The following is a 27,360-nucleotide window of genomic DNA, read 5'->3' as shown; positions in this document are numbered from 1 at the left end:
GAAATACACAGGTAACCCCCATAAGCTCTGGATAATTTCCGTAGTTCCCAGTTACACTTAAGTCCGGGATGACCACGTAGTGCCAAAACAGACAGATCTACCGATCGACTCCATTGCTACAAGATTTGATCACTTAATGCCTTGAAAGACCCAAAGAAAAGAATTTTCTGCAGGCTCAGAAAACTCAGTTTGCAACTGGCAGCTTTCCTAACTTGAAAAACCTCCAGTTGTGGAATTCTCTCCTCTTCATCAACCTAGGTTCATAACTTCGTATTTGCACCACCACTTGAAGTGAGATCAATGAGCTGCACATCAGCTCCTAGTCACCTGAATGCTTACGGTATCCACCATAAAACCATACACAAATACTCTTCAAAGCGTTCACTACTAAACTAAGCAATATTTTACATCTGCATAGAAATCTGCACCCGATGGTTAGCAGAGATTACTACTTATACACTGTAAATCACAAACGGAGTAGTAATACAACAGTTTTCAAGAATATTTCCAAGACAATGCCAGAACTACCGTCAAAGCTTTGCTTTTCAAACCGAGCCAGCACCAAAGCATTCAGTTCAGCTCTACAACTGTAGGCATGCACTTACTGACAGGGCTTTAGGTGAAGCTGGCTTCCCTTACGTGGGCATTGTGAAACTGAGAATACAGTCAGGAATCCTTCCAGCTTTGTTCATTTCATGTTGAGAATTTAGGTACTTAGCACCATTAAGAAACCTGCACTGAATTTATGCTTCCCAAAACCCTGCAGTAATTTGTGCTAACTTTCTCTCATCAGAGATCTGAGTCTGGAAGCCAAGCTTGTTCCTAAGGAAGGCAGAGGAGCCTAAATTAAGGTTTGTAGCAGTGGGGGGGAGTTCATCATGGTATCACTTAAGTTGCCTACATAAGCAACCTAGTGGGGATGCTCCTACTCATTAGAAGTAACCCAAATAAACTGCATAGAGGAAATAAGGAATAATGAAAACACGTGGGTTCAGAATCAGCTGCTTTGACTGAAGTCTGAACTTTGCACTGAGATTACATCAATCTCCCTCCCCACTACAAGACACAATTTTTAAGCAGGACAAAAATACTTGAGACATTATATTTTGTTAGGAAAGATTCCATTTGTTTTCTTCTCAAATGTTGAGAAGTTCAGCTATAGTGTCTGCAGTACCTCCAGGGTCTCCTGGCAGAACTGCAATGTAGGATAATAATCAGCCCAGGCTCAATTATAAGTGTACTATTAAAATAAATAAATGGCCACAATCATGATTTATCTTTAACAGGACTAGCACACCACAAAATAATTAATTAACCTAATGAGAAAAAATGAAAATTTTCAAGTTGCCATGTCAGATTTTTTTATTTCCTGAGATTTGCTTAAGGTCACCCAATGGTCAGGGCAGTTTATCACTGAGACATCACAAGAGCACCTAAACTCAGAAATGCAGTTACTCACCTCGTCTCAGGTTGCAGTTTTGTTTAAGACCTGCTAAGTAGGAGAAAAAAGTAAGATACCTACAAACTCAGCCTGCAACCAAATGCTTACTTTTGAAGGAATGACAATTGCTACCAGGAACATCATTGTCCCAAACATGGTTTATTAGTCAGTAGCCTTACGTTATCAAATAACTATCCACTTCACTTTATAATGTTGATCTATAAAATTTATTATAGTGCATTTAGAGAAACATGCACAGTTACCTAATTTCTGTGTGGGACAAATGCTTGAGACTGGATTTTTAGCCAGAATAAACTAGCGTGAGGCTGCTGACCTTAACAAAGGTATGCTATATGGCTTCATTTTCATAATGGTTTTCACTGTTATACAGACACTAACTTAATCCCAAATCAAAATAAAATATTTTTTTCAATTAGTAACTGAAGAGAAGAACTAGCTTCTATTTAAAACCAGAAATACAGAATATCTCTGTTTGAAATTAAATTTTATTTTAGAGATGTGTAAAAGTCTTTTGTTCTCTAACTGGAGAAAAGTTGAGCAAAACCCCTCTGAAAAATTCTACATACTCATGTTGTCTTTGAAGCACACAAGAAAACTGACACTAAAAACAGCCATTACTGAATAAAATTTACTTTTAGCAGATATTTTTTTCAAAGGCACAAAGTCTCTCTAACTTTGTGAAGATGAACTCCACCCAAGTCAACACAACCTTTCTGGAAAAATGAAAAGAAATCTTAGCTCTGCCTAAAATACAGATTATCACTTAGATTTTCAGCTGCTGCAAATGGAGGTAGCTCAAGTGATTTCAATTTCCTTTGACTTTAATGGAGCTCATGTTGAGATAAAGCAGCTGAGGACAGCCCTGTAGATGTACTTACTCGCTGAGACCTAATGCAACAAATCACCTGGGGAATGATGGTCTCATCTGCCCTGCTCCAAGTCAGCACAGTGCCATTGTCAGCTACCACAGGGATGCTCAGGAGCTGAAGGCATTTGTGCAGTTCAGTTCTTGGTCATGTTTGGTTTATAAGTGTCTTGCTTGCTTAAAAGTCAACGCTTTGTTGCTTTGTAAGAGAACTGTTCTATTTCTCTAGAGAAATAGATAGCAAAAGAAGGCAAGGAAATTTTAAGCACATCTCCCTCCTCACTGATTACTAAGGATGTGGAGCAGATAGCACAGAAGAGTGCTCTTGGAGACATAAGGCCTCTGTTTGCTTCTGTGAGCTCACTGATACAGTTTCATCTATCTAGCCAAACCTCCTTACTAGGAACATACCTGCCCTTGGCTTTCTATGCCAGAAGTGGCTCCAGACGGGTTTGGTTTGGTCCAGCAAATGGCTCTGCTATCTTTTACCTGGAAAATAACTTGATTGTTTACTTAAGTTACTCCAATAACGCCTAAAAGATCTAGACGGTCTTAATGTTTACATGAAAACTCTAAAAATAAACCTAACAGAGAAGATGTTTTGTTGCATTTCAATAAACAAGAGACATCCAAGGCCGAGTGATCAGCTCTGCCTGCAATTACCCTGATGTAAGTGAAGGAGGGGGGATATTTGGATGATATGACTACAAGCTAGCCTTGATCTCATCAGATGTAACTGAGAACAGAATTTAGCCTAAAGCTACAAATTGTCCAAGTGAAAAAATAAAATCTAACTTTATCCTCACAAGCAGCCTGCACTGAACAGACAAAAGCAATAACATGTAGATTTGGCAAACAAGGTACTACTAGAGAGGGAAATGTCCCAGAGCAGCCCACAATAACAAATTGTCACTGTTCAGGCTAATAAGAACAAGCACTTAGCAAAGTTGATGCAGAGGAGCGGAGTGATCTTTACATGGCAGCAAGTGACTGCAGCAACAGAGACGTTTATGGCATTTGGAACAGTGCAGGGAACAAGGGGACCGCCGTCCTCCCACTGTGCGAGTGCCTTAGGCTGTACACAGAAGCATCAGGCTTTAATCTCCTCCGTCTTGCTCAGAACTGAGGCCATAATCAGACTTAGATAAAGAGGCATTTTCATATTTATTTATGTTCTGGGTGGCAGAGAAATGCATGCCATCATTTGAAGCCTTAGAAATCAGATGTACTGTGGGTTTTGAGTGTGTGTCACCAAGTATTAAAGAAAAGGATCTCTTGCTAATTTCCTAAACACCATGCTAGGCAGTTATAAAACAATTTATCAGCATCTGTTTGTGGTGACTGCTTTGTTTTCTCTTTGATGTTGCATCCAGATAGTACCCGACAGCAGAATACCTAGTGGGATCATCATCTACCGCATACCTAGGGCTTGTCTGCTTGCTTTTCTATGGAGTTACTTATAAGCTGTGAGGCAAGCCTTTGTTTCATTCATTTCTTGGTGCAGAATGCCTCTCTCCGACCTATGATAGCTATATTTATTATAGGCATTATACCTATCCTCTCAGGTCTGCTTCCAATTTGTGCATTCATAAAACAGAAAATGGTCTTGATCTAAAAAGATCAGTGTGGTGGGTTTCTGCTAAGTCTGAGAAACTGAACCTCTTTGCACAGTAGTTCTGCCCCCAATGAAGAACACAAAGATGCATATAAAAATGTTCCAAAGTTCATGCCAAGAGGCATCTCCAGGTTCCCAGTCTTTCTATTCACATCCCTGCTTGGACCTAAGCTTAAGTTTAGTGGGACCTTTAGTTTAACAACTTAAGAAATGACACAATACTTAAAGATACAGTCTCATTTATCTCTGTTTTGGCTGTCTCTGGTAGTCTAGAGCACCTTTTAGAGAAGTAGATCAGAGACAATAAATGTATAGACCGATTTTTCCTTGTACAAACCTTATAAGCTTGTAAGAGTATGGTTCGGGGGCTGCCAGAGCTGGAGGATGCATTTAGACCACTTTGGCAGCAACTGATTGACCTGTCTTACATGGACTCAGTAAGTTTCGCACTGGAGTTAGGATCAGATCTGGCATTACTTATCACAACTCTATGTACACTAATTGACATAAACATTTCTTATCTTACCTGTGGGCTGTGAACACCAACTGCATAGGCTGTACTTCACTGCTTAATGATATATATTCAGCCAGCTCACCTTGACACCCTGATTTTGAGGTGGTTCATAATCTTTCTTTCTCAAAAGAGCTCACAGACCTGTAGTGTAAGAGCTTTCATCACCACACATGTACGTGCTCGCAATGAGCAAGTCAAGCACCTGAGAAAACACAGCCTACTTGGCAGTTCTAACCAGCCACCACTCTTGGATCTCCTCATGGTTTGGTGAAGCAGTTTTGCACGCTCACCATAAGACTAATCAAAGGAAGCACAAAATTTCCAATGTAGCTTTCGGGTCACAGGAGAGCTTGCAGACCCGAGGGGCAGCAGCAGGCACTGGCTGCTCTCTAAGCGCATTCCCTTCGCTGTGTGCACGTTTGTGTGAGTCTTCCGCAAGTACTTCTGCAGTCAGTGTGAGCGGAGTACAGGTCCTGTTTGTCTTGGACTAACTTTGAGTTTTTAAGAAGGAGAAAAATATGCAATTTCCTTCTTACACCCTACTCCGTTGTGTCACCATCATTTACCAAGTCTGATAACACTTAACTGTGGTTCCTTTCTCCTGACACTTCAGCAAAGAACCTTTTCAGAAGAAAGCGTGACTCAGATGCCTCCTAAGAGTGAAAGCATTAGGGTTTTTCAGCTACACATGGTTCCAGCTGATGTGCACTACGCGTGTTGGCAGGAGAGGTGGTCGGTGGCTGAAAGTCACCCACTTTTGGCTGTAACAAACTTCGAGAGATGTTAGCATCACTTCAGATGTTTGTGATGCCTTCATTAGTACTTGCTGCCTGTAAACTGTCTTGCACTGGTTGACACAGAGGACGCAAAATAGATCGCAACAGTCAATCTTTAGAAGGTCTCTTTTTCTGCCATTGCTATAAATGATCTCTGGGTAAATACAAGTCTGGAAAATATATATTAACTGTAACTTCAGCAAATTCTAGTAAGAGAATGGGGAAATTAACTTCTACCTTTTTTACTTGCCAACTAACTTCACCCACGTGTTGGAAGTATTTAGATGAATTTAACATTCTTGAATTATTTGGGCTCCATATTCTTATAAATATTTATACTCAGTATGAATCCAAGACAGTGTCTCCATCTAAAAATAGCACTCCGATTTGTGGCTTTGCAAACATGAGATGAGGAGTCGGAGCATTACAAACCACATATACTAAGTGTGTGTGATTATGTTCATTGAAGTACTTTAAGTGGAAAAATTGTCATTACCCTGGGATACAAGAGAAGCAGGGCAGACAACCTCTGGATCCTGGTTGCAAGCAACTTTTGCCAAGACCGTGGAATCCCTTCCTTATTTCTAACAGCTTGCTTGGACTGTCAGGGACCTGCTTCTAGCCCTGAAATCAGAGCGCAACTGCACAAAGCTGGGGCAGATGCACTGCCCCTTCCTGAGTAACCCCTGGAAAAGTACTCCGTGGTGTCAGGAAGGCTGATGGGGGAGCTCTGGTCTGGACTTCGAAGTGTCAGAGTTGGAATTTGAAAAATGCCATGGAAAAGCTTGACGCAGGACATTCTGAGTCTTGCTCTTTCTAGACTTGCTGTTTAAAAAGCAATTTGCTTGACTGTAAGTGGAGGATTAGTGTCTAGTTAGTGTTGCCACTCAATGGATTCTGCCTACAAGTGGAAGCTTCTGGAAGCAGAAGTATAAATGAAAACATCACCATCCCGTAATTGCCATGTGTCTGATGTTCTACAGCTGCCTTCATTAGAACAGACATTTTGTATTTATTCGACTAGTGTCTGGCTTAGCTTTAAAAGCATCTATCTCCAGTACACGTTTTATCTGCCACACATTTAGACTCTCTCTGTTTCCCCCCCAAACACCTTCACACCATTTCCCAACGATCCCACTACAATTCTGCACTATGGAACAAGGGGGACCAGGAGCGGTTTTACTTCTCCAAAGGAAAGCATAGCAGGAAAAGCTCCTGTAGTAATGTTTATTCAGCTGTGGAACAGTCTTCCAAAGGAAGTAGCAGAATTGCTAACACCTGAGTCATTTTATCACAGTGATCCAAAGTCTTGCAGAATGCATGTCCTCCGCTAGCAGGGGCAGTTTTGTACTGTCAAACCCAGTGTGAAATCTGTAACCCCACGCTCCCTTGTCTGGAGAACACAAAATAGGACACAAACCAATAAAGCAGAAGTTGTGCATCAATTCTTCTTACTAGGGAACAAATGCTTTGTCAAGCTTCTGAGCCTCGTTCTTTTCCAATCCAGGCTGCATGGAAATGCATTTAACATCTCTCCTCTTGATAGGTGACTGCACGCAGCTAGCAGGAAATGGACACTCTGGAGAATGCATACTTACTGAATGTCTTAGAGTAATGAAGTGACTGGAATTTAAGACTTTAAATTTAATCCTTCAGCACACTTGGCCTGTAAGTACTTAGTTATAAACCTAATCTTCTTGGTAAACTACTCTCTCTTCCATTTGTCAGGATGTCAGATACGTTTTTAATATATTTACTCCTTCCACTGGCACAGATACGTATCTGCAGGAAACACAACAGCTACAGCTAAAGCAATCACAGTCCTGGTGCATGTGTTAACTGTAGTGCTTCTGCAAAAATCAAAGGTCTAGTTCTTTGGCATGGAGCAGAAGCAGAGTTGAAAGATGGCAAATGAGGAAACGTGGCTCAATAATGCCCCTTGCCAAACTCCTTCTCAAGGTCTCACCCATTCTCTGCACACACATGACAAAGCAGCACGCACTTACTGACGGGTCAGCCTGGAGAAGAAGGTCCTGCTTGCATTACTGGATTGCTACTACTGCCATGGAAAACATTTTAATGATCTAAATATAAACATTTTGGAATGCATTTCATGTTGATATAAGTGCAGAAACTTTAGCTTATATCTGACTTTTCCAATTTGAATCTTCAGAGTAAGAAACACCACCCACAGTCACTGAACAAATTCAGACTCCAAATGGTTAATCTCTTCCAAAATAAAAAGTCCTTCTGGGCTTCCTCACTATAGCTGAAACTGAAAACAGAAGTGCCAGAGTACCACAATAAAGGCTGTTCTTACCGTGTTTTTGAACTGACTGAAAGAGACAGGAAGATCAAGAAACCCTGTGAGAGATAATAAAAGACAAGCACTTGAAAACTGAATTGTGATGTGGCCACCAGAAATACCACTCTCAGAAGCAAAAATACTTGAAAGTGCATCCCCAGAGAACGGACTGCCAAGCCCTGGCTCGGCAGCTCTGCTCTTTTTTCAAACTAGATTATGCAAGAATTGTCTGCGAGCGCGTGGAAGGAGAGGAGAAAAGCAGCAGTGGCTTTTGTCAAGCATCAAACTATCATGAAAATCTAGGAATTACCATATTAGATTAGGCTGTGCCCCCTATCAAGTTCCTCTTAGCAGTCATTAGCACCAGATGCTCCAGAGGAAGCCGAGACAGTTCTGGTGTATCATATCCCCCAGGAGACGTTTCCCCCTCCCTCTCGTGGTCAGCATTTGGATAAAGCACTGCAGCACCAGAGCACTGCCTCCCTCTGCGCACAGAAGAGCTCGGAGGAAATGCACAGAATTTGGCCCCTGACTGGTAGGTCTCTGGATCCTCTCAGAGCAATTCAGGGTTAGCTCTAGTCCAAAGAACATTTCAGTGGTGAATGTTTTCAATAAAGCGATGGAAACCACCCACATTCTGCTGGGACAGTACAGGTTTGTGTTTCTGAGCTTTTGAACCCCTCCAGTGAGGTGCTACCCTTGCAAAAAGCTGCAACACGCTGGCACCCTTTCACGTCCTATCAGGCAGCAAGGGACATTTCCATGGGAGCTAATAACTTTTGAATAAAAAACACGCATTAGCTTTTATTAATTTATTATTATTATTTTTTGCTACAAACACACACAACAGCAGCCCCAGCTCAAATGTTTATGCAGGATGAATACACAGCCCACTTTCTTCCCTATTACCTTTTGAGAGGCAGCCTCAGGCAGGCCTCTGTCTCCTTGGGAACGTCACTGGGGAGCTGTACCACTTCAGACTCCTTCAAAATAGGAAAACATTTCAAAACCAACCACACACTTTAATTACTGGCAATTAGAAATTCCTGGTTTTGTGTGTTTACAGCTCAAAAATGTTAATGTGTGCCAGTTGTGTCAGAAAGTTTGATTAAGCTCTTTAAACTGAGCTTGAAAAACTTAAAATGCAACCACTCCATGATCAGAGCATCTTGGGGGCCTTTCCAGAGCAGCTGGTGGAAGTCAGAGCCGCTTTAATGGTCTCCTCGCTGCTCCCAGGGGACCACAACGTGCCTGGCAAAGACACACAGCCAGCGTATTTGGCAGAAGACATTTCTATCTGACAGCTTTACAAAGGCTGGGCAACATCTTAATCACGCTAGGGTCGCTATCTGAATGGTAAACTGGAGTGACTGCCCAGGTTCGAATGAGTACACCTGGTGTGGAGGGAGGCATAAGCAGCTGTGAAGTGACCTAAAGGTGGGCTGTAGGGGTTAGTTTCTGGTTTTATTAGTCTTAGAAAATTAACACTTGAAAGAAACAGCATCATTAAGAACTTGATGTTAGACTAAGTCCATAAGCAAAACACCAAGAGAACCAAAGGTGCATTTGCTGGCCTAACAGGGGTGGTATGTCCGTGGGTACGTAAGGCTGATGATGAATGCTTGCTAAAGAGCTCTCCAAGTGTCATAAAATATGAGCAATAAAATAGAGTCAAAGAATTGAAAAGACAAATGACAAGCCTCTGTGCATCATTAATGAATGATGAGGGGAGAAAGGCAGAAGATAACCCTCCATGCATATAATAACGATGTCTTTGACTGGTGGTGCTTCTCCATGCTCGCACGTTTAATAAGATGTGTTAGAATTAAAAATTTAAAAATCAAGTTCGTGTGCTCCATAAAATATGAGCAAAGAAGCAACTCCAGCCTCAGTTAAGATCTCAGCATTGCACATCTTGGTGAAGAGTGAGAGGTACTGATGTATGCAAGTGCTCCTAAGTGGAGCATGGCAGCATTCTCTGCTGGTAACACGAGTGACACCATCAGTAACCTCACGTCTCGTTAAAGAAGAGTTTTGATACACAGCAAAGGGTTGGTAGTGCACAGGAAACTATCCATTACTTTACCTGCTGACATTTTGCCAGTCTCTTTATACCCAAAGCCACTACAGACAGCAGGCTAACTAGCAGGGTACTCATTTCGTCCTGTCCATGCATTAGAGAGTTCCCGTTTTGCTTGTAACACTGTCTGATCCTCAGACAGAAACCTCTCCAGATGTAAAAGTTTTGGGGACTCCTGAAAAGCAAGCCTTCAAATGCAGATGCCAAAGAACTGGAGGAGCAACAGGTTATTCCCTTAGCTCTGCCATGAAAGGCAAGGAGACATCAGCAAGGAGATGTACTTTGCTAGGAGGCAGAAGTACCTGCAGCTCTCTGCTGCTGCTGGTGGCAGGGGACGCAGAAGACAGGCAGATTGGGCTGAGACTGCAGATCACAGCATGGCTAAACAGGATGAAGCCCTGCCCGTTTGCCTGCATTTTGCCCAGCACAGCGAGGAAACAGCAGCATGAGGCTCAGAACCTATAAAGCCGTGATCTTAGGGGGACAATGGCACCTCTGCAGTGCCCAGCGACAGCGATCACCAACCTCATGAGACCAGTCCCCTTCCCACACTGCAGCACCAGAGCTGTTAGCTCCACCATTTACAGAGGGAGAGAAATGGCCTCTTACACCTCCAGTAAGCTGCACAAGTACAGCAGGTATTTTAGCAGCCTGTTGGCTCCTTATTTAGTTCTGCCCCAAATGTTGCCAGTTAGACCACACTGAACAGTACCTGCTGTTATCCCAATCACCCCCTGACCGTGCCACGTTGTCTCTGATAATCCAGCACCACTGCATGTCGTGTTTTTTTTCTGTTCTCCTTATGGGTCAGTTCAAAAGTGTTGGGTTTCACATTCTTCTCTGTCTGTCTTGTTCATCTCCACACAGCTGGAGACATCTCCTAACGCTGCCTTTGTGGCCTGTCATATTACTATCGTCCCTGCGTCTTGTTCACTCAACTATTCAAAGTTCAGGTAGGAAGAGGCAGAAATCTCCAGTAAAAACAAATATTTCCTGTACTGTAGATAGCAGGACAAATAAGGGTGTTGGTATTGCTCTCTGGGACAGATTCCACCAGCCTTGGCTGCTCAGTCACCATAACCTCAGCTGAACTGGCTGACTAAATGGCACTGACAATTGTTTTGCATTACCAGGCAGGAGAACAAAAAAAGAAAAACAACAACAACTTGCCAGATCTAGCCCTGTGTATTTAAAGAGAAAAGACACAGGAATACTTCCTGCCATGTCCACAGCATGGGAATGGCTCAGCTTCCCTCAAAGTCTGTTTGATGCTGTTTTCAGACTTCGGACAGGTATTCTGCAAAGCCTGCAGCACAGCTGGCACCTCCCAGTAACACGTACGTTGGAGAAAGAAGATGGGGAGCTTTGGAAATGCCATATCTGAAGAAAGCAGTGAGTGCAGGTTGTTTAGAAGGCTGGGATGTGGCTGCCTCATGGAGTGGGAGGCCCCTGGCTCACCTTGACAACCCTTCAGCAAGTGCCTTTGACTCGACTCCTCACCAACGCCCCAGTGGCTGGCCCACAGCAGCTCAGGTGTCTTACAGCTGGTGCAACCCATTCAGACCAAACTCTCAGGAACAACTGCTCTGAATGCTTCTGTCCCGTGACCTTTGCAACAACAACACAAATGACACATCATAAAACAGCTAACGGAGTAAGGGCATGATGGACTGTCCATCATGGTTTCTCTCATACCTTGACCTCTTTTTCCCCACAACCACCATTAGCAACTCTTTTTTTCTCCCCTCCAAACTCTGTTTGGAATTAAAAATGGAAATGTGCTTTAATGAACCATTCGTGTCTCTCGATGTCTTCCAGGCTAAGTCGACTCAATTTACAAAGCAAGCCATTTAAAGCAAGCCATTTTCTTTTCTCCTTTTTTTTCCTTCTTCATGCTGCCAGCTCCTCAAATGTACCCTGGAATCTGAAGCCCAACCCTAAGAGCTCAAGTATCATCACCAATAATAAAAATCTGGTAACTGAAATCTACCTGAGAGTGATGCTGTTGATGTGCCAGACAGAGCAGAAAACCAGCTCACTTTCCCACAACTCTATTGCCCCTTAATTGTTAGCAACAATAAAAGCTCATCCCCTTTAGGTAAGCAGATATGTCGGACATCTGGGGAGCAGTTCTGTGGGGCTGAGTGCCGCTGCTTTACAGCCAGTTCCCTCGCTGTTACGGCATTTCAGAAGAAGTTTCTTGTGGCATGTGAAGGAGAAGTGGGATACGTATGAGGACGTTGTGTCAGAGACAGCTGGACTAAGACAAGCATCTGGCATCTTTATAATGGAAACCTTAAACCTTAACGCAATCAAAGTCTCTAAAGGAAGGGGCCCTGTCCAGCTCCCCAAAAAAATGAATGCCCAGCCTTCTGAGGCCTCTGAGAAGAGTCCACCAATAGGGCTGCCAGGACCATAACACCTTTCTGTTCCACCACACTTTGAAAGTTCTTGGTCAAAACGTGAAGATCTGTGCTGTGAAGAACTCATAATGTTGGGGTTCTTCATTACACATTTTTACTTAGGAAATAATTGCAGAGTTCACTACGTAAGAAGAACAGAAGTATTTTTAGTAGTATATTCTACACAAAAGCAACTGTCAAAAATCCACTCCCAGACTTACAGAGGGGAGAGAGGAGCACCTTCAGCACCTTTAGACTTGGCAGCCAGTATTAGACAGCAGTAAGAGGGGAATGGCTTTCCAAAGCCTTGCCTACTTGCACATTTCTTTTAGCAGTGTACTACCACTGGACAAGTTGACTTGGCCGGTCCAAACTGAGTGCTCAGCCAAAGCAAAAACCAGAATGAACACAATAAAAATTTAAATCCACTGCTTGGTGCTGTGGGAGCGGAAAAGGCAAACTTCTTATTAAAACCAAACAAAACACTTGGAGAATGGTAAGAGCTGTTCTGAAATCGTATTTTAAAAATATTTTCATCCACTGAATGACAGAGCTTGTCACTTCTATACAGTATAAATGACTGAGGAGATGGGATGAGCAGTAACACCGTGGCAGATTGAGTCAAACCAAGATTTGATTCTTAGCTCTGCTACCAGCTGATGCAGATAAATCATTCAAAGTCTTTGTACTTTGACTCTGCCATCCGAGAAAGGAGATACTCAGTTTAGTTCACAGAGGTGTTGAAATGTTGATCATTTTTATGCATACAGCAATGTGAACTCATTGGGTGTAAGGTGCTTTGGAAGTATTAAATATTCTTCGTGCCATTCCGCCTGCTTTGCTCTCCACACTGTTTATGAGCAGTGCTATTCTTTTGACTGAACTTCAGCCCATTAGAAGTTGACAGTAGAGAATTTACATCCTTTGCAGTGATAAATGCATTTAATTTTCTCCCAGCAAATACATTCCAATCCAGCATTTAAATATATGACTGATCTCTTTTGTTTCACATGAGTATTGAGTACAAACAAGCGCCCAAGTGCTCTGTCAAATTGAGGCCATAAGAATAAAGTGCCTTTGGCAGTCAGACTCTGTGATTTGAAAAAAGTTCCAAATCTTGAATAAACTGTTAATAATTTGGTTACCATCCCACAAGGATGGGCATGGTGTAGCAAGTGGCACATACAGGGGAAAAAAAAAAAAAGATAAGAAAATGAATAACCAAATTTCCAATCCATCGAAGTATTGATTCTTCACCTAGAGCTGCAATATTCCCTGTTACAGCTTGCTAAAAAGTTTGAGGGAAGAGGCAGATCCTTCCCTTCACCACCTTTACCAGGGCTGGGTTTTCTTTCACAGTTATATCAGGTGTGCTGCATTTCCTAAAACTAGGAGAATTAAATACATCAATGTATTTGGCCTTTTCCGCTGCCTGTGTGTAAGAAAAACAAGTATTACTGTTGTGCAAAGCAATCAAAAAAATGAACAAGGATATAAGGAGGTTTGTGCAACCTACGAAGTGTAAAGTCATCAATTCCTCTAGAGACATGCACTGAAATAAGCCATATCCATGCATATTTTGTTGATTCAGATCTGTATATTCACATTAATAACAAAAGATTGCCATGAATCAGTTCTCGTGATAACTGCAATAAAACAGAAAGCAGTGTAAACAAAGCTAAGACTTGTTTTCCTGTATTAAGTCAGAGATTCACTGCGATGAGGGCAGCATCTTGTAATCTGCAACATTACAGATTATTAGAATTTCATCTGACTTCAATATAAATAGGTTCCCTTGATTAGAATTAAATCCAGAAGGCTGAGGATGATCTTCCATTTCTTCCCCCATATCAGAACTCCGAAATCCTGAGACATGACAAGCCCCAGCTCCATACACAGTGCTGGGAAGCCTTAAAGAGCATCTTGCAACTATTTCATCAGCTTTACTGGAAACACAAACTTGAGGAGCTTAAGTAAATCAAACAAAAATGGAAGTTTCTGTACTTACAAGCTATTGTACTTATGAAATAGCTTAGCACAAAGCACTGTAGAAGTAAATCGTAGTAAGCAACATAAATGCAACTGTTCCTTAAAAGAGTGAATTCTGGGAGGAAATCTGGGCCTGTTCTTTCTGGAGCCAAAAACTGGAAGAGCTCATGTGCACAAATCTCCAGTGGACACAGTGCAAAACCTAGTAAGGCATCTGAGAAGCTGGGACAACTAAAGAGCCCTTCTTCCCCTAAACTCAGGTACCTTTACGTTGAGCAAAAAATAAATTCTGTCTTCACAAAAGGTATTGGATCAGTTCTCTAAGAAATATGTTCCAGATTACTTTATGCACGACCCCCAGCAGCAAATATGAGTGTCACTGTGCTCCAAAAGGGTTTGGGTCTCAGACTAATGGTGTAACAAAGCTTCTTGTCTTAATTGATGAGATCTCTGTAGACCAAAATAAATAGTCTTATTTCATTCCCAAAAGAAGCCTAAACGTCCAACCTTTCCCCTGAGAACACAAGGTTGTTTTTTTAAAGGTAACAGACTTCTGATCTGCGAATTACTCGACAGAGCTTTGCAGAGGGCAGGCACAAGCACCAGAGCAGTGGACAAAAGCTCGGTAAAGCAGCATCCAGAGTGAAACCAGCATTGGCAGTAAAACATCGTGTTTCAGCCCAGGTGACCTGGGGACTGCTCTACCCAAAGCTCTTGAGGAGGTAAGGAGTAAAAAAGGATTAACCCGGCCTGCTGAGGCTGAAGAGCCTCCCCATGTGAAGAGCTGAAAGTGAGAGGACTTGCTGGATTTTGAAGCATATCCCTTCCTGGAACAGGAAGATGACTCCACCAATGATGGTAATACTAATTAAAAAAAAAAAAAAAATAAAGAAAACTTAGTAACACTGCCGCGCCAGCATAGAGGACGGCCTGATTTCAGTAATGCCTTTTAATCCTTCATAGCACACAGAAGTTCCTACTGCTTATTTTACTTTCTTCGGAAAACACAGATTGATTTACTTATGATCATAACTGCTGATACAAAGCCTTGTACATGACATCATGGCGTGGGGGGGACCAGAAGAAATAAAAACAAAGTAAATTTCCATTTAGATCACAGAGTAAAACCTTAAGCACTTTGGCTCTTTCTAAACACAGAAAAATGTGATCCAGATTTTGTGTGGAGCAGTAGCAGCATTGTTTAAAATTACCTTAAAATAAGGAATAAAAAACAGAATCAAACCTGTGCAAACGGCCCTAGAATCAGTCTCCCTGTCAGGAAAATGTAGACATCCTCTCTGGCCCATCAAGTTGCCTCTGGAAGTAGTTTAGCCATTTATTTGCCCTGTATTAATAATGGTCAAGCATGAAAGAAATTAACAGCCCATAAAAAGCATCGGAAGAGTAATAAAAATGTTAAAAGACAAAAAGTTGGAATTTAATCCCTTTGCAGCAACATTCCCACTGCCCATTAAAATGCTGCCTTTATTCCCCTCCTGCATTAAGGGCCGTGCAGACGGCTGAGGCACAGGCAGGTGGTGCCGCTGGTGCAGGCTGTCGCCTGATGGAGGTTTCCTTTGAACTCAATACCCCCCTTGTAAGCAGACAGGGCTCTTAGACTTCTAACTTCTCCCCTTTGGGATTCCCACTGGTCCCTTGTTTTTTTCCTCCTTTTTGGCATCTCTGAGGTTGTGGTGCTGCTCCTGAGCACTCTGTGATGGACCAACGACCTAGCAGTCTCGTTAAAGGAAAATAAGCTGACCTTGATACCTAATAATACCAGAAAGTAAGTCGCCAAATAAAATCCATGAGCCTCAGTTGGCTAAATAAAATCCACAATTTACTTCCCAGCCTGTTCAGCCAGCCCCTGTAACTTGCGCAGTGCCTGCAGCTGCCCAAACAGCCCTGGTACAGACACCGAGCACACTCCTGCATATCTCATCTGAAAGCAACCCAAAGTTTTTCTAATACAATGCCACAAAATGCTGCTCAATCAGTAGATGTAAACAAGCCGCAGTTGGATTACATGTACTTTAACACAGCAAGCTGCTGATACAACCCAAAGAGAAACTCCAGATAAGTCTTTTCCCCCCAGTTGCACCCAGGATTTAACAGTACACAACCTGCAGTTATAGCAGCAGGTTGAATTACTGTGTGAGAAGTCAGTAACATAAAACTGACCACATTTTTGCAACATTACCAGGAACAACCACTGAGGAAATCAGGTACCTTTGCCTTTCCAGGGAAGTTAGTTTGTAAGATTTATTTCTATTTTGGTATTTATAACAGAAATTATTGCCGCTGTAAAGATGTCAACTAGAGAAGTTTGAATTACGTTCAAAATATATTAAACCCATTTTTTTTATCAACTGTTGAAAAATTATTTGTGAATTGTAGTTTCCTACTGTTAAACCATTTCCATAGCCAGTAATTTCTGCATTTTCGCCAGCTTGCAGTGACTAACTTATTCAAATGCTACCTTTTCCATTATTCATCTCTCAAGGCAATTTCTTCTGTGAAAGATCCTGATGTGACTTATTGATCAATTTCCCTTAAATCTGCTCAGCTGTAAATTCCGTTCAGCCTATTAGCTTTTGTATATGTAACAGGTAGTTTAGGTTTCTTGTTGTTTCTGGAGGTAAGATCATGGACTGGCCTCCATACACAGGATGGGGAAACTCAGCAACCCCAAAGGAAGGCCCAATTATAAAATCAAAGCCATCAATGTCTTCTGAATTTTTACCCTAAGAAGGCAGAAAAAAAACAAGAAGACAATCGAGTCCATTCTAAGAACTTCACTGCAGTAACGGGACAGCAATGTACGTCCCCTAGATAAAACATACTTGATATGAAAATTCAGGTGAATCACAGTACACAGTAAGACCAAACTGAAGCAAATTAACTTGCCATAAGAAAACCACATTCTGTGGCACTACTTATGATCTAGAGGAATGTATTCTGTTACATATTTGCCTAAGTTCAGCTAACATAACATAGGCCAGAAAAAAAAATGTAATCAATCACTGCGCTATGCTGAATTTTTCAAAAATACATTAATTTCCCCTTCACTGGCTAAAAACGGTGGTTCAGTTTCCCTTTATGTGCAATAAGAATTCACTCGTTGCCTTCACAAGAGTCCTAGAGCGAGTACCTGATCCATACACAGCATTTTTACACGCCATCTGTATAAATAAGGAGAATGTAAGCATTTTACAAATTTATGTCCCTTTTTTTTTTTTGACTAATACAGACATGTAAAATATATGAGGATTTTAGAAAGAGGTGGCAAGGAGGGCGAAATCATATGACTACAGGCCCCTTGGCATTACCACTTTCCAGAGTCTGTAACAACAGGGACCTCTCTGTTTTGAAAAAAGCTCATTCTGTTCTCTGAGTGCTGTAATGAAATGGAATTTGCATTCAGCATACAGCGCTGGTGGTCAGAGGGAATCACTTTCTCCATCAAAGATTGTGCACTTTAAATCCTTTGCTAGTTCAACTGCTATATATTTGATTTTAATTAAAGTTCTGCCATGAATTATAAAAGACCAGATCTTCAAAGTCATTAATTAAGGCCCCTCGGTGTCTGAGTCGTAGCATTATAATGACAAGTGAGATGTACAGTGCCTATCAACAAGCGGCTGCTCGGCAGCGGCAGCAAAGCCAGCAGACCTGTTATTCTGACCTGCTCGGGGTTGTTCCAACAAAGATCTCGGCCACGAACACATGACCAGTGGGGAACAGCCCAGCTTTGGCGTGGCGCTGTTTGTAGGTAACGTGCACCTTCCTGCAACCTGGTAATTGGGTCATTCAGGGGCATGATCCTTGGGGGCTCTCTCTGAAATTCAAGCAGCAGGAATTACATAGCTCTCTACCAACAAGAGGCCAGCATCAATATGGACAGCAGTATCCATCCCTAGTGCTACTTATGATCACGTCAACTTTACCAAACTTAAGCAAATACTGCAGCATCAGGACTTTGGTCTTGATTCAAAGCTCAGCAGATGTCCCTTCATCCTACCAGATACTTGAAATAAAAGTACTTAAAACATGCCAGAAGTACACCAGGAAAATGTGCAGGGACAAGAGTGGAATTTACCCAAGGAGCTGGCATTTTAAACCTTCTCTAGGATAGCTGGAAGCGCTAAAGTAGACACACAGCAGTTTGTATGGGTGACACACGTATGCCTGGGTTTTGACCAAGGTAGTTCAGCATTGTCTCTGCTGAACTAATTCACCCAACAGAAGCTTTGCAATGCCAGTTAACACCAGCTGAGGTCCCAAGCAGGAATTTCTGGTTCAGGCAGAAGCATAATGAACAAATGTAGCGCAAAATGCCTTGTCCTGAGGTAACGGATTTACTAAAAATTCATTTCTAATTTAGCAGCAAGCTAACAAACTAAATCCATGTGTCAAAGGAACTTCACGTCCTTAGGACCCAACTTCCCAAAACGGAAGGGATGAGAGAAACAAAAGCAAAAATGTAATTGCTACCTTAAATGCTGAAAATCACATCTGGTACCAACTGCTGACCCTTTGTACGTTTTTCCGTGCTCCCCCCTCCATGCACGCACACACACGCAGGCACCGATTTCCTAAGTTTAAAGACTCCCTCGTGTGGTGGTCAGATATGCTGAATTGGATCACAGGGGTTGAGCCAGCCGCTGAGCAGGCAGAGGGCACATCCAGATAATAAATGATGTGGATGTTTAAGGCTTACGCTCTGTTAGGATCAACTCTTCACCATACGTGTCTTACAGGAGCTCACTTAACTGCGGTATAAATGAGTTCTTGCTGAAGTTATTAATCCCTTTAAACTCAAATGGACGCTGCTGTGACTAACCACTGCTTTCCGGAGACAACTTGACTAAAACAGACAAACTGCTAAGATTATGTCTTTCTCTGTTCCTACACGGCCACTTGTATCCATCAGTCATCTGCCGCCGGCACCCCCTACTTCTTTTCCAGGTGCAGAATGGCAGATGCTTGGAGTTCGGTGCCTTCCCTGTGCAAAACACCAGAGGAATGTATTCCTTGTGTATTAACACCATCTGCATAGATGGTCCGTCTTCAGCCGAGGTACTGCTAGGAAATAGCAGCGAGTGGATAAATGAGCCCTGTGTGCCGCAGGTTCAGGCTGGGGGGCTTCACGCTGGCACCACCACGGGAACCTTGCAACTTTCTACCGCAGCACCCCACAAGTCAGACATGTGGCAAGAAGCAATTTAAAACATAAAAACCCACTATGAATAATGAAAAAGCCACTAAGAATAAATCCATCATCCTCCCGTGGACTGTGCTCGCTGACACTCTGCCTAACATTTGCTCTGAAACCACCAGGAAATCATCAGCTTTTGATATAATTTCAGAATTAGCGACAGGAGGAATTGCTACAGTGTATTTCTGGAAGGTTGACTACTCTGTCAGCAAATTACCCAGGACACCATCTGAAGTCTAATCCTGAAACTGCTGAGTGCTCCTGAAACATTTAAAAAATAATTTTCTGGAAACAGAAAAATCCTTTGATAAAAGCAGCATGTTCATGCATACTCATGTGCCTCTTATCACAGCCAGATCTACTAAGATATGTAGCTTATGGCTCGATAACACAAGACATCATGATTCCCTTTTTTACTGTTATTACTGAAGTATGCCCTCAAGAGAGGCATTTGGCATCTCAGAATGTGTGGTTTCTGCCATACAGTTCCTATTAATGCATGAAAGTAGGCACTTAGAAAGCAAATCTGGCATCTTACTTATAAAGTAGATGGTTTTAAAACCTCAACATGGAGTGGTTCTGACCTGAAACACACACAATAACTGGAGAGCGGCTCTCTATGACTCAGGAGAGATAAATTAATGTGTATGTTGCATAAATGTCTTATCTAATGTGGAAGTTATATGCAACATTGGCATGATTTTTTTCCAGAAGCACATAAAGGTTGTAGATGTGCTTGTAATTGTGTTCGCTGTCTGTAGCTAATCCAGAGGTAGCAACTCTGTGCATGGACAAAAGTATCTTGCAGAGTGAGTATTAAGGCAAGAGATGACTCAGCTCTTCCATGAAGCAGGTAGATGGCCTTATGGTACCTTCTCAGGGGGGCTTATTTTTCTGCCTCTTCATTGGCTTTTTACTGTTTTCCCTTCCTTTTAACTTCCAGGAATCAGTTCACTAACTGCCAGCCAGCATAAGAGGAAACCTCTTCAGAGCTTGGAATGACAAGGAGCGGTTATGATGTAAATGTTAACGGCAAACTGTACTCTGTAAATATCAGAATACTCAGGTGTGTCAGGGCCTCCCTCCTGGTTTTGAGCTTATCTGAGAACAGAAAACACACCATAGCGTGCAGTTTCAAATTCAGCAGACTGGTAGGACCATGGAGTAATTCAGGCTGTAACAGACCCTGGAAGTCATCCAGCCCAACTGGATGACAAAACAAAGGCAGCCCTGAGGTCCGAGAGCAGCAGGAGCTCCCTGCTCCCAGGATTTAGCACCACTGCAGTCCTCGCCTGAAAAAACATCACCTCCATAGCCCTGTGAGAACAGGATGGTCCTATGGAACTCAAAGAGAAGTATAAGGAAACAAGAAACATTTTATCCTGAGTTTAGTCATATAATGCTAGGACTTCTACTCTTGACTAGGATCTCATGAATTGCTACTGCTCCCACGTGATAATGGAGCACCCACCTTTCAGGGAACAGTCAATATCCGGGTTCTCCCCAGTGCCCCTAAATCCAGTATTCCATCGCCCATTATGCTTCCTAATTGCACATAACTCGCATAACTGCTCGCCAGCTAAAGCTGTCCCAGGAAAGCAGTTTGCCAGCAAACCCCAACTGAAGGTGAGAAACACTGTTCCACAGCAGATCCACATCTGTTGCTTTTTTTTTGAGAAACTGTATTTAAAAGGTGCCCTATACCTACTGCTGGCAAAGACAAGAAACTAAATACAGCGAGATTCTCAAGCTGCAGGGATCTCATAGCCCATTCACAAGTGTCCTCGTCCATTTCTGATTCCTCATTCACTGGGACACGTGGAGAATGTCTGGGCATTCATGAGACTTCAGGGAGGCCTACAAGCACAAGGGGAAAGTGCCAGGACACACTTGGCTTCAAATGGCTTCACTGCAGTACCCTTCAAAGCGAAAGCTACTAAGCCATCTTAAAAGACATGAAAGCTCCTACAGAAATGACGTGGCTTGTATGCTTTAAGATTTACAGCAGCCCTCGACCTACTCCGCAGCAGAGATAACTGCAGTCTTGCAGCATAGCACACAATATTTTTACTTGCTTCATTAAGGATAAGATAAGAGTAACTTGGCACATCTAGTGAGTCTTTCCTAGCTTTTGCTCTCCTGCAGTTTTGTGTAGCCAGACCCAAATAGAAGCTGTCATCACAAACAAGGCAGGAGAGCCATTCCCCACAACAAAAAGCAGGGCTGTGGAAAAACGTGATCGCATTTTCAGAGCTGCCATTTATTAAGGCAACGCTTGGAAAAGAAGAGGATGTAATTTCAAAGCTGAACCATTAGGAGAAAGTCGTTCATTGTAACTCAGGTGCTTTTAGGATCATATGTGAAGGGTGGGAGAGCTACCTGCTTACAAAGAGAGCCCCACTCGTGTTCAAAGCTCCTGCAGCTCCTTCTTCTCCTCGAGCGTTACATGCTGCTTCCCACGGCTGGTTCAGCCAGTGGCTGAGCATACAGCTGCAGTGCCTGCTTTTCACCAGAGATGCATGGGCAGCAAAAGCTCCTGGGAATGCTCCTCCCTGAACTGCCTGGCCCCCAGTTTGAAATCGATCGTTTGGTTCGCAGGCTGCAGCTGGCAGAACAGCTCGGCATTAGTTAAGTCGAAAAACTGTCAATATCAAATCCCAAAGTATTGTTAATACATAACCAAACACCAGCAAAATATTTCCTTTTCATTAAGAGCCCTACTTGGTAGAGATCGTTGTATCCAGATGCATTTTGCTCAACAACATTTAGGGGAAAGGTGCTGCAGCCCTGCTGACATAGGGCTCAGAGGAACCCTGGTGGCTGCACTTGAGTTTAATAGGAACTGCTCTGTGCCAGCTGGCTGGCCAGAACACAGTTTGCATTCATGCAGAATTGCCAGCCTCCCATCTTAAAAAGTCACGAGGAAAGCCCCTACGATCGAGGATATTCAACTAAAATAACATTTAGCTTGTAATAACACCTCCAGGCTGGTGATATTGTGAAGGACGGAGTAAGAAGCTTAGCCATGACAATGGCCATACTGGCACCAAAATTTCAGATGAAGGCAGCTGCACCAATGGGCCAAACTCACGCCATAAGCCCTGAATTTGGCACAATTCCCCCAACTCCAGCCGTTGAGCACAACTTCTCATTGCAGAATTTGCCCGATTCTCTCTTACCCCACAGAGAGTCAAAGGTGACCCGCCACACACATGGTGGCAAAGCCTCGAGCTGGCTACAAACACCTCACCGATCCAGCCCCAAGAGTCTCACCCAAAGCTCGGCACCCACGTTCTGCACCGAGCACAGAGTGAGCGGTGCCAATGAGCCCCATGCACACAGACCTGGGGCTTGTGCAGCAGGAGGGGGACGAGAAGCCTCGCACCGCTCCATGCAGGGGCTGCCTCAAAGTACGTGATCCTAATGGTTACTGAGGGGTAGGAGTGTAACCACATATATGGCTAAGGCAGGTTGTGATGTCTGTGGCAAGAATATAGGCTAAAAATAATGCAAATACTTAGGCAGGAAAACGTTTTGTTTTGTTTTGTTTTAAATTTAAGATTTACATCAGACACTTCAATATGAAGAATGGTCTTGCCTTTTGCTGCTCTCTGGCATTACTAACTGCTCTCATACATGCAAATGAAGAAAAAAATATGCCTCTTTCAGGAGTAATGAGTATCTGCCTGTTGCTACCTTAAAATCACAGCAATCACATCTGGTAACTGCCTTTTCTCATGTTTCCACTAGTTTTCAGACTTCCTCTTGTGGTAGCTTGAGACTGCGCATCTGGATGTTTTAAACATACAAAGGAATTGCTAGAGCAAGCAAAAGAGAAAACGGTGCAGAGAGTTAAGATGTGTATATAAGCAACTGGTGTACTGTGCAGCTAAAGTAACTGACAGGCAGTCAGGAAAAAGCTTTTTCCAAAGAGGACAGCACAAGTTTAGGCAGAATGAAGACTCACATTGTCTTTGGCTTAGTTTTGAAAGTCCTATTAATCCAAGTGTATCTTTTTAGCAAAACTTTAGCTGCACCGTCACCAATCATTAAGTTTCCGGGAGACAGCACTCCAAAAACAGACAAAGAACTAGCAGTGGTAAGTGTTGGTTTCATCTTTGCTTCAGATTTATATTGTTGTTTCATAAGCAGATGTTTCTTTCTTCTTTCAGCTGGGGCTAGGAAATGACTGCAGCATTCTCTCTCTAGAGTCTCTGGAAGCGCTCGCTAGCGAGCAAAGGTATCAGCTTTCAGAAGGGAAAACTAGAGCCAAGCAATGTTTCCTCTCTTAAAAATTTTAAAGACAGCAAAGAAAGCTGTTTTTTGTTTTTTGTTTTTGTTTTTTCTTAAGTCTGAATGTATAACGTACAAAATAATGTCATTAAATCATCATGGCTGTAATCAACAGATTCCAATGGTAAGAGGGAAAAGAGCAAATAGAAATGTCTGATTTTTGACTTAAATCAAACAGAACAGAGGGCTGTTGCAACTCACTTATGTAAACCTGGGCTTAATGCATGCATCACCCAGCTCTCAGGGCTCTGCTTTCAGATTGTTTGCTGTGCATTGCATAAACAGCTTTAAGGGACAATTACAATTGAAAGCTGGCTCAAGTTTCATGAGCCATTATGACTACTTCTGACTTCAAAAAACAAAAAAACTCAGACATTTAAAGAAATAGTCTTTTCTAAATTCAACCTGGAACAAAAAAAAAAAAAAAAAAAAAAGAGTTAAAAGAGTTTGGATTTTTGAAAGTGACATTAGCAAATTATGGCCATAACTCTACAGCATTTTATTCTAACCTGATTTTAGCCCTGTGGACTCTTCATAAAAGTGACATTATGGGAAAGTCCATTTAAGGGGAGATTGAGATAGATTAACCTTATTTTAGCATGTAAATTATAGATATCTCTCTTCTTCAGCAGCAATCCTATATTAAGGAAGATTGAGATAAATTATTCTTATTTTAGTATATAGAGGCTTGAACATTGGTCACTTTTCTTGAGGAGCTGGTGTGCATCCTGGGAAAGCTTGCCAGGTTAAAGAAGGTCTGGGGGAGGGTAGAGAGACTTTCCAGATGGGGGCTGTCGTGGAAAGTTTAGGAAAAACAGACAAAACAGACCCAAAAAGGGCACTCCTCAGCCCTTAACTAAACACATTCACCCAGGCTTTTGTCTTGGCAGCATGGCAGCCAGGGGATGGGGGGCAGCATGTGTGGGAGAGGAGAGTGGGGTCAGACATGTCTAATGGTAATTTAACCACCCTGAAATAATCTATTTTCTTAGACACAGTCAGGCTTTTATTCAATAACAGCAATCCACATCTCCCCTCGTCTCTGTTTCTTTCAAACAACCTATTTATTATGTGTACTCAGAGGAAAATTACAAGCTGCTTTAACACTGCACTTCTTCTTTGTCTTTCTGGTTGTGTCCCTGGGTAAAGCTCACTGGCTGCCTTTCTCTCACCCCCTCCACCCGCACAGCCCCAGCACTCAGCATCGGGACACAAATTGCTATGTTGCAGCTGGACCCCGTTTCATTAATGGGCTGGATCAAAATTCCTCATCACCACAGCTCCCTGCTGACTCTGGGGAAACTGAATTTCGCAGCCTAGGCCAAGATGTGGTTTACACAGACACTACATTTCCTTCAGGATTCTCTCCTCATAGAACAGCTGGTTATGTTCATTTCTCATCTTCACTAAAATCTCCATTTTAGGAAAAACTGAGAGGGGGTTAGCTTGTTATTTAGAATCCTACCAAATACAATTCTTTATCATGCCTCATTTTCTATTTTTTTCATTCTATACCATGCCTGCAAACCTAAAATGGCAAGAGCAGCATCCTGCTTCATCAGTAAACTTCAGTTCTGACGTACAGTCTGTGCTATGTCATGGTACATCATTGGCAGATACAGAGGGTAAGACAAAAAATATCAAAACTACATTACAATCAGGATAGGAGCAGAAACGGGTCTGTTTGATCATGTTCTTGGTGCATTGCACAGAAAGCCACAAGGCCCCACTAGCTCTGAGCAGATACTTAATGGTAGCAATGGTGAAACCATTACTTGCCAGTGCTGCAGCCCTCACTGGAGAAACAGCACATCAGAAGACATCGTTATAAAAATCATAAAGTCTAAGCATAGTCTCTGCTTAGTCAGGAGGTGACTGGAGGACCTCCTGAAGGAAATGGTGTAACATCTTGATTAAATCCTTTCTCTGAGTAAACTCCGAGCCATTTCCTAGGCAGGGTAGAATGAGGACTTTACAAAAAGGTTGGTGCAATCCATGTCCTGACCAACTGCAAGCATCAAATATCCTCTCCTGTTTTGCTGATGTAGAGGTCTTACCCCCCATCTTCTGGGTGAAATTCAGTCAATTAACTACATAAAGTAAGGTTTCCCTCGGAAATAACTCAAATCACAAGGATTCACATGTGCTGTCATTCTGTCAAACTTCTTGGATTCCTTGGTTAAAGATAATTCTCTATAATATTTCAGACACATTTTTGGAAAGTACACCTTTACCTTATCTATTTGGGTTTCTTTCCTGCCATGGACTTGTAGTTTACATGTTGGGTACAGTACCTGCAGCATGCTTCTTCCTCTCCTATGAACAGTGCTACTGGTAACCTTTCTGTCTAGCAGCATCTCCGGCCACAACATCCCTGAGCTCTGTGCCTCGCTCAGCACCAGTGTGGGATGCCCTCACAGCAGTTTGGGAACACCTGCCATTGGACATGGCTGTAGCACTCCCTTTAGAGCTAGGCACACAGTAAAGCAACCCTGAACTGCAGCCTGCAGTTCCTGAAATCTCTGTGCCCACAGAAGAGATTGGGAAAGTTCACTCTGTTGGATAAAGCCTACAGCACCAGATTGTTAGTCAAGCTGTTTGGACTCTGTGAATGAAAATTATTAGATGGTGGTAGGTAATTAGCATTCAGGATGCTCCCAAACTAGCATCTTCACCTGAATCCATTTATCTACTCTTCAGTGAGGATGTGCATCCAGCAATCTAAAGCTGTACCTGTGCTGAACAATGTGACGGAGCTGGCCTTTCTAACAGTCCGAGCTAAGCCAACAGCTTGAACTAGAGGTTTTCCCAAATTCAATTTGGATCCCAATACTGAAGCCAACACCTCTAAGTAGCCAGCAGCCTGTTGTTTGGCCAGATCTGTTAATCTCCAGTTAGGAATAGAGTTGATTAAGGATTTTACACAGTTGCTGGAGATATAAGTGGAAATTTTCTTGTTTGCTTTGTGTGAGGGGTCACGCTGTTGCTTGGAATGGCAATGTTTTCATGGCAGCTTTCACCACGTGCTAGAGGCTGCCAGACATTCCTGCAGGGTTGGTCCCTGCTTGAAGAAGTTCAGTTATTCTGGCAGTCAACGCTGAGTTTAAGGAGAAAAAACTACTAAACCCTAAATTGTTTGTGTGAGCTCACTTGTGTACTGCACAGAAGGTGGGGAACACGTATGGATCCTCAGGGCCACAGCTGCTGACGTCCAGTTTAGTTTAACATAAATACAGGGTTTATCAGCACATATTTGAGAAGTAAGGCTGCTTAATTGTAACTGCTACCAGTGAACAGACTGACCCCTGCCCCTCTGGGATGGGGCAGCAGGTCATGGGAGGCAGATTTAACACGTAAGTGGAACCACAGTGGTGTGTCTGCAAAGTGCATCCAGAGGCTCAAAGGCATGAACTGATGCCTCACCTGCTCTTTGCCTCATTTCTTTCTTTTTTTTTTTTTTTTTAAACTAAATTACATCTCCTAATTAGGTGACTAAATCAGGTGATTGCCAATCAAAATGGGAACTGGGGAAGACTTGGGTGGATGCTATTTTGGAGAAGAGATCAAAATAATGGACTTGTGCTGCCTTTTTGATGCTTTATGACCACTGCTTTCTAAAGAGAGAAAATGTGGTCATCTGTCACCACAGAAGCACCAGAAGGCCCAGCCTAGCCATGATCTGCTGGAGCACTCGATGGTCTTTAAAGCATGCAGATATTGTTTGGCCACTGTGTCCAGGCAACTGAGATGTTACAAAAGCCTTTCTTCCTCAGGTCTTTGCAATGGCTGACTCAAAACCAAACATACACAACATTTAAATAGCTTTATGTGGTTTGAATAA

The 27,360-nt window shown here is 42.6% G+C and overlaps 2 protein-coding genes across 13 annotated transcripts in view; one reads left to right on the top strand and one right to left on the bottom strand.

The window, feature by feature from the left end:
- Positions 1–27,360, bottom strand: part of LOC101791976 (uncharacterized) — a 716,414-nt gene that overhangs the window by 468,051 nt on the left and 221,003 nt on the right. The window contains exon 1 of one of the 12 annotated variants that reach the window (XM_072043935.1): positions 15,252–15,357. The exons of the other annotated variants lie outside the window; for them this stretch is intronic. The gene's annotated coding sequence lies outside the window, so the exon portion shown is untranslated. Of the gene's footprint in view, positions 1–15,251; positions 15,358–27,360 lie in introns of those variants that run through there. 12 annotated transcript variants of the gene reach the window in all.
- The window catches only part of MMP2 (matrix metallopeptidase 2), a 35,332-nt gene continuing 30,930 nt past the window's right edge, over positions 22,959–27,360 (top strand). The window contains exon 1 of the mRNA XM_027467059.3: positions 22,959–23,325. Coding sequence (XP_027322860.1) covers positions 23,182–23,325 — 144 coding nt within the window. The 5' untranslated portion in view covers positions 22,959–23,181. The remainder of the gene's footprint in view (positions 23,326–27,360) is intronic.

This window comes from Anas platyrhynchos, chromosome 12 (assembly GCF_047663525.1).
Source record: "Anas platyrhynchos isolate ZD024472 breed Pekin duck chromosome 12, IASCAAS_PekinDuck_T2T, whole genome shotgun sequence".
In the NCBI taxonomy this organism is placed as follows: Eukaryota; Metazoa; Chordata; class Aves; order Anseriformes; family Anatidae; genus Anas; species Anas platyrhynchos.
This window is presented reverse-complemented; position numbering and strand designations above follow the sequence as displayed.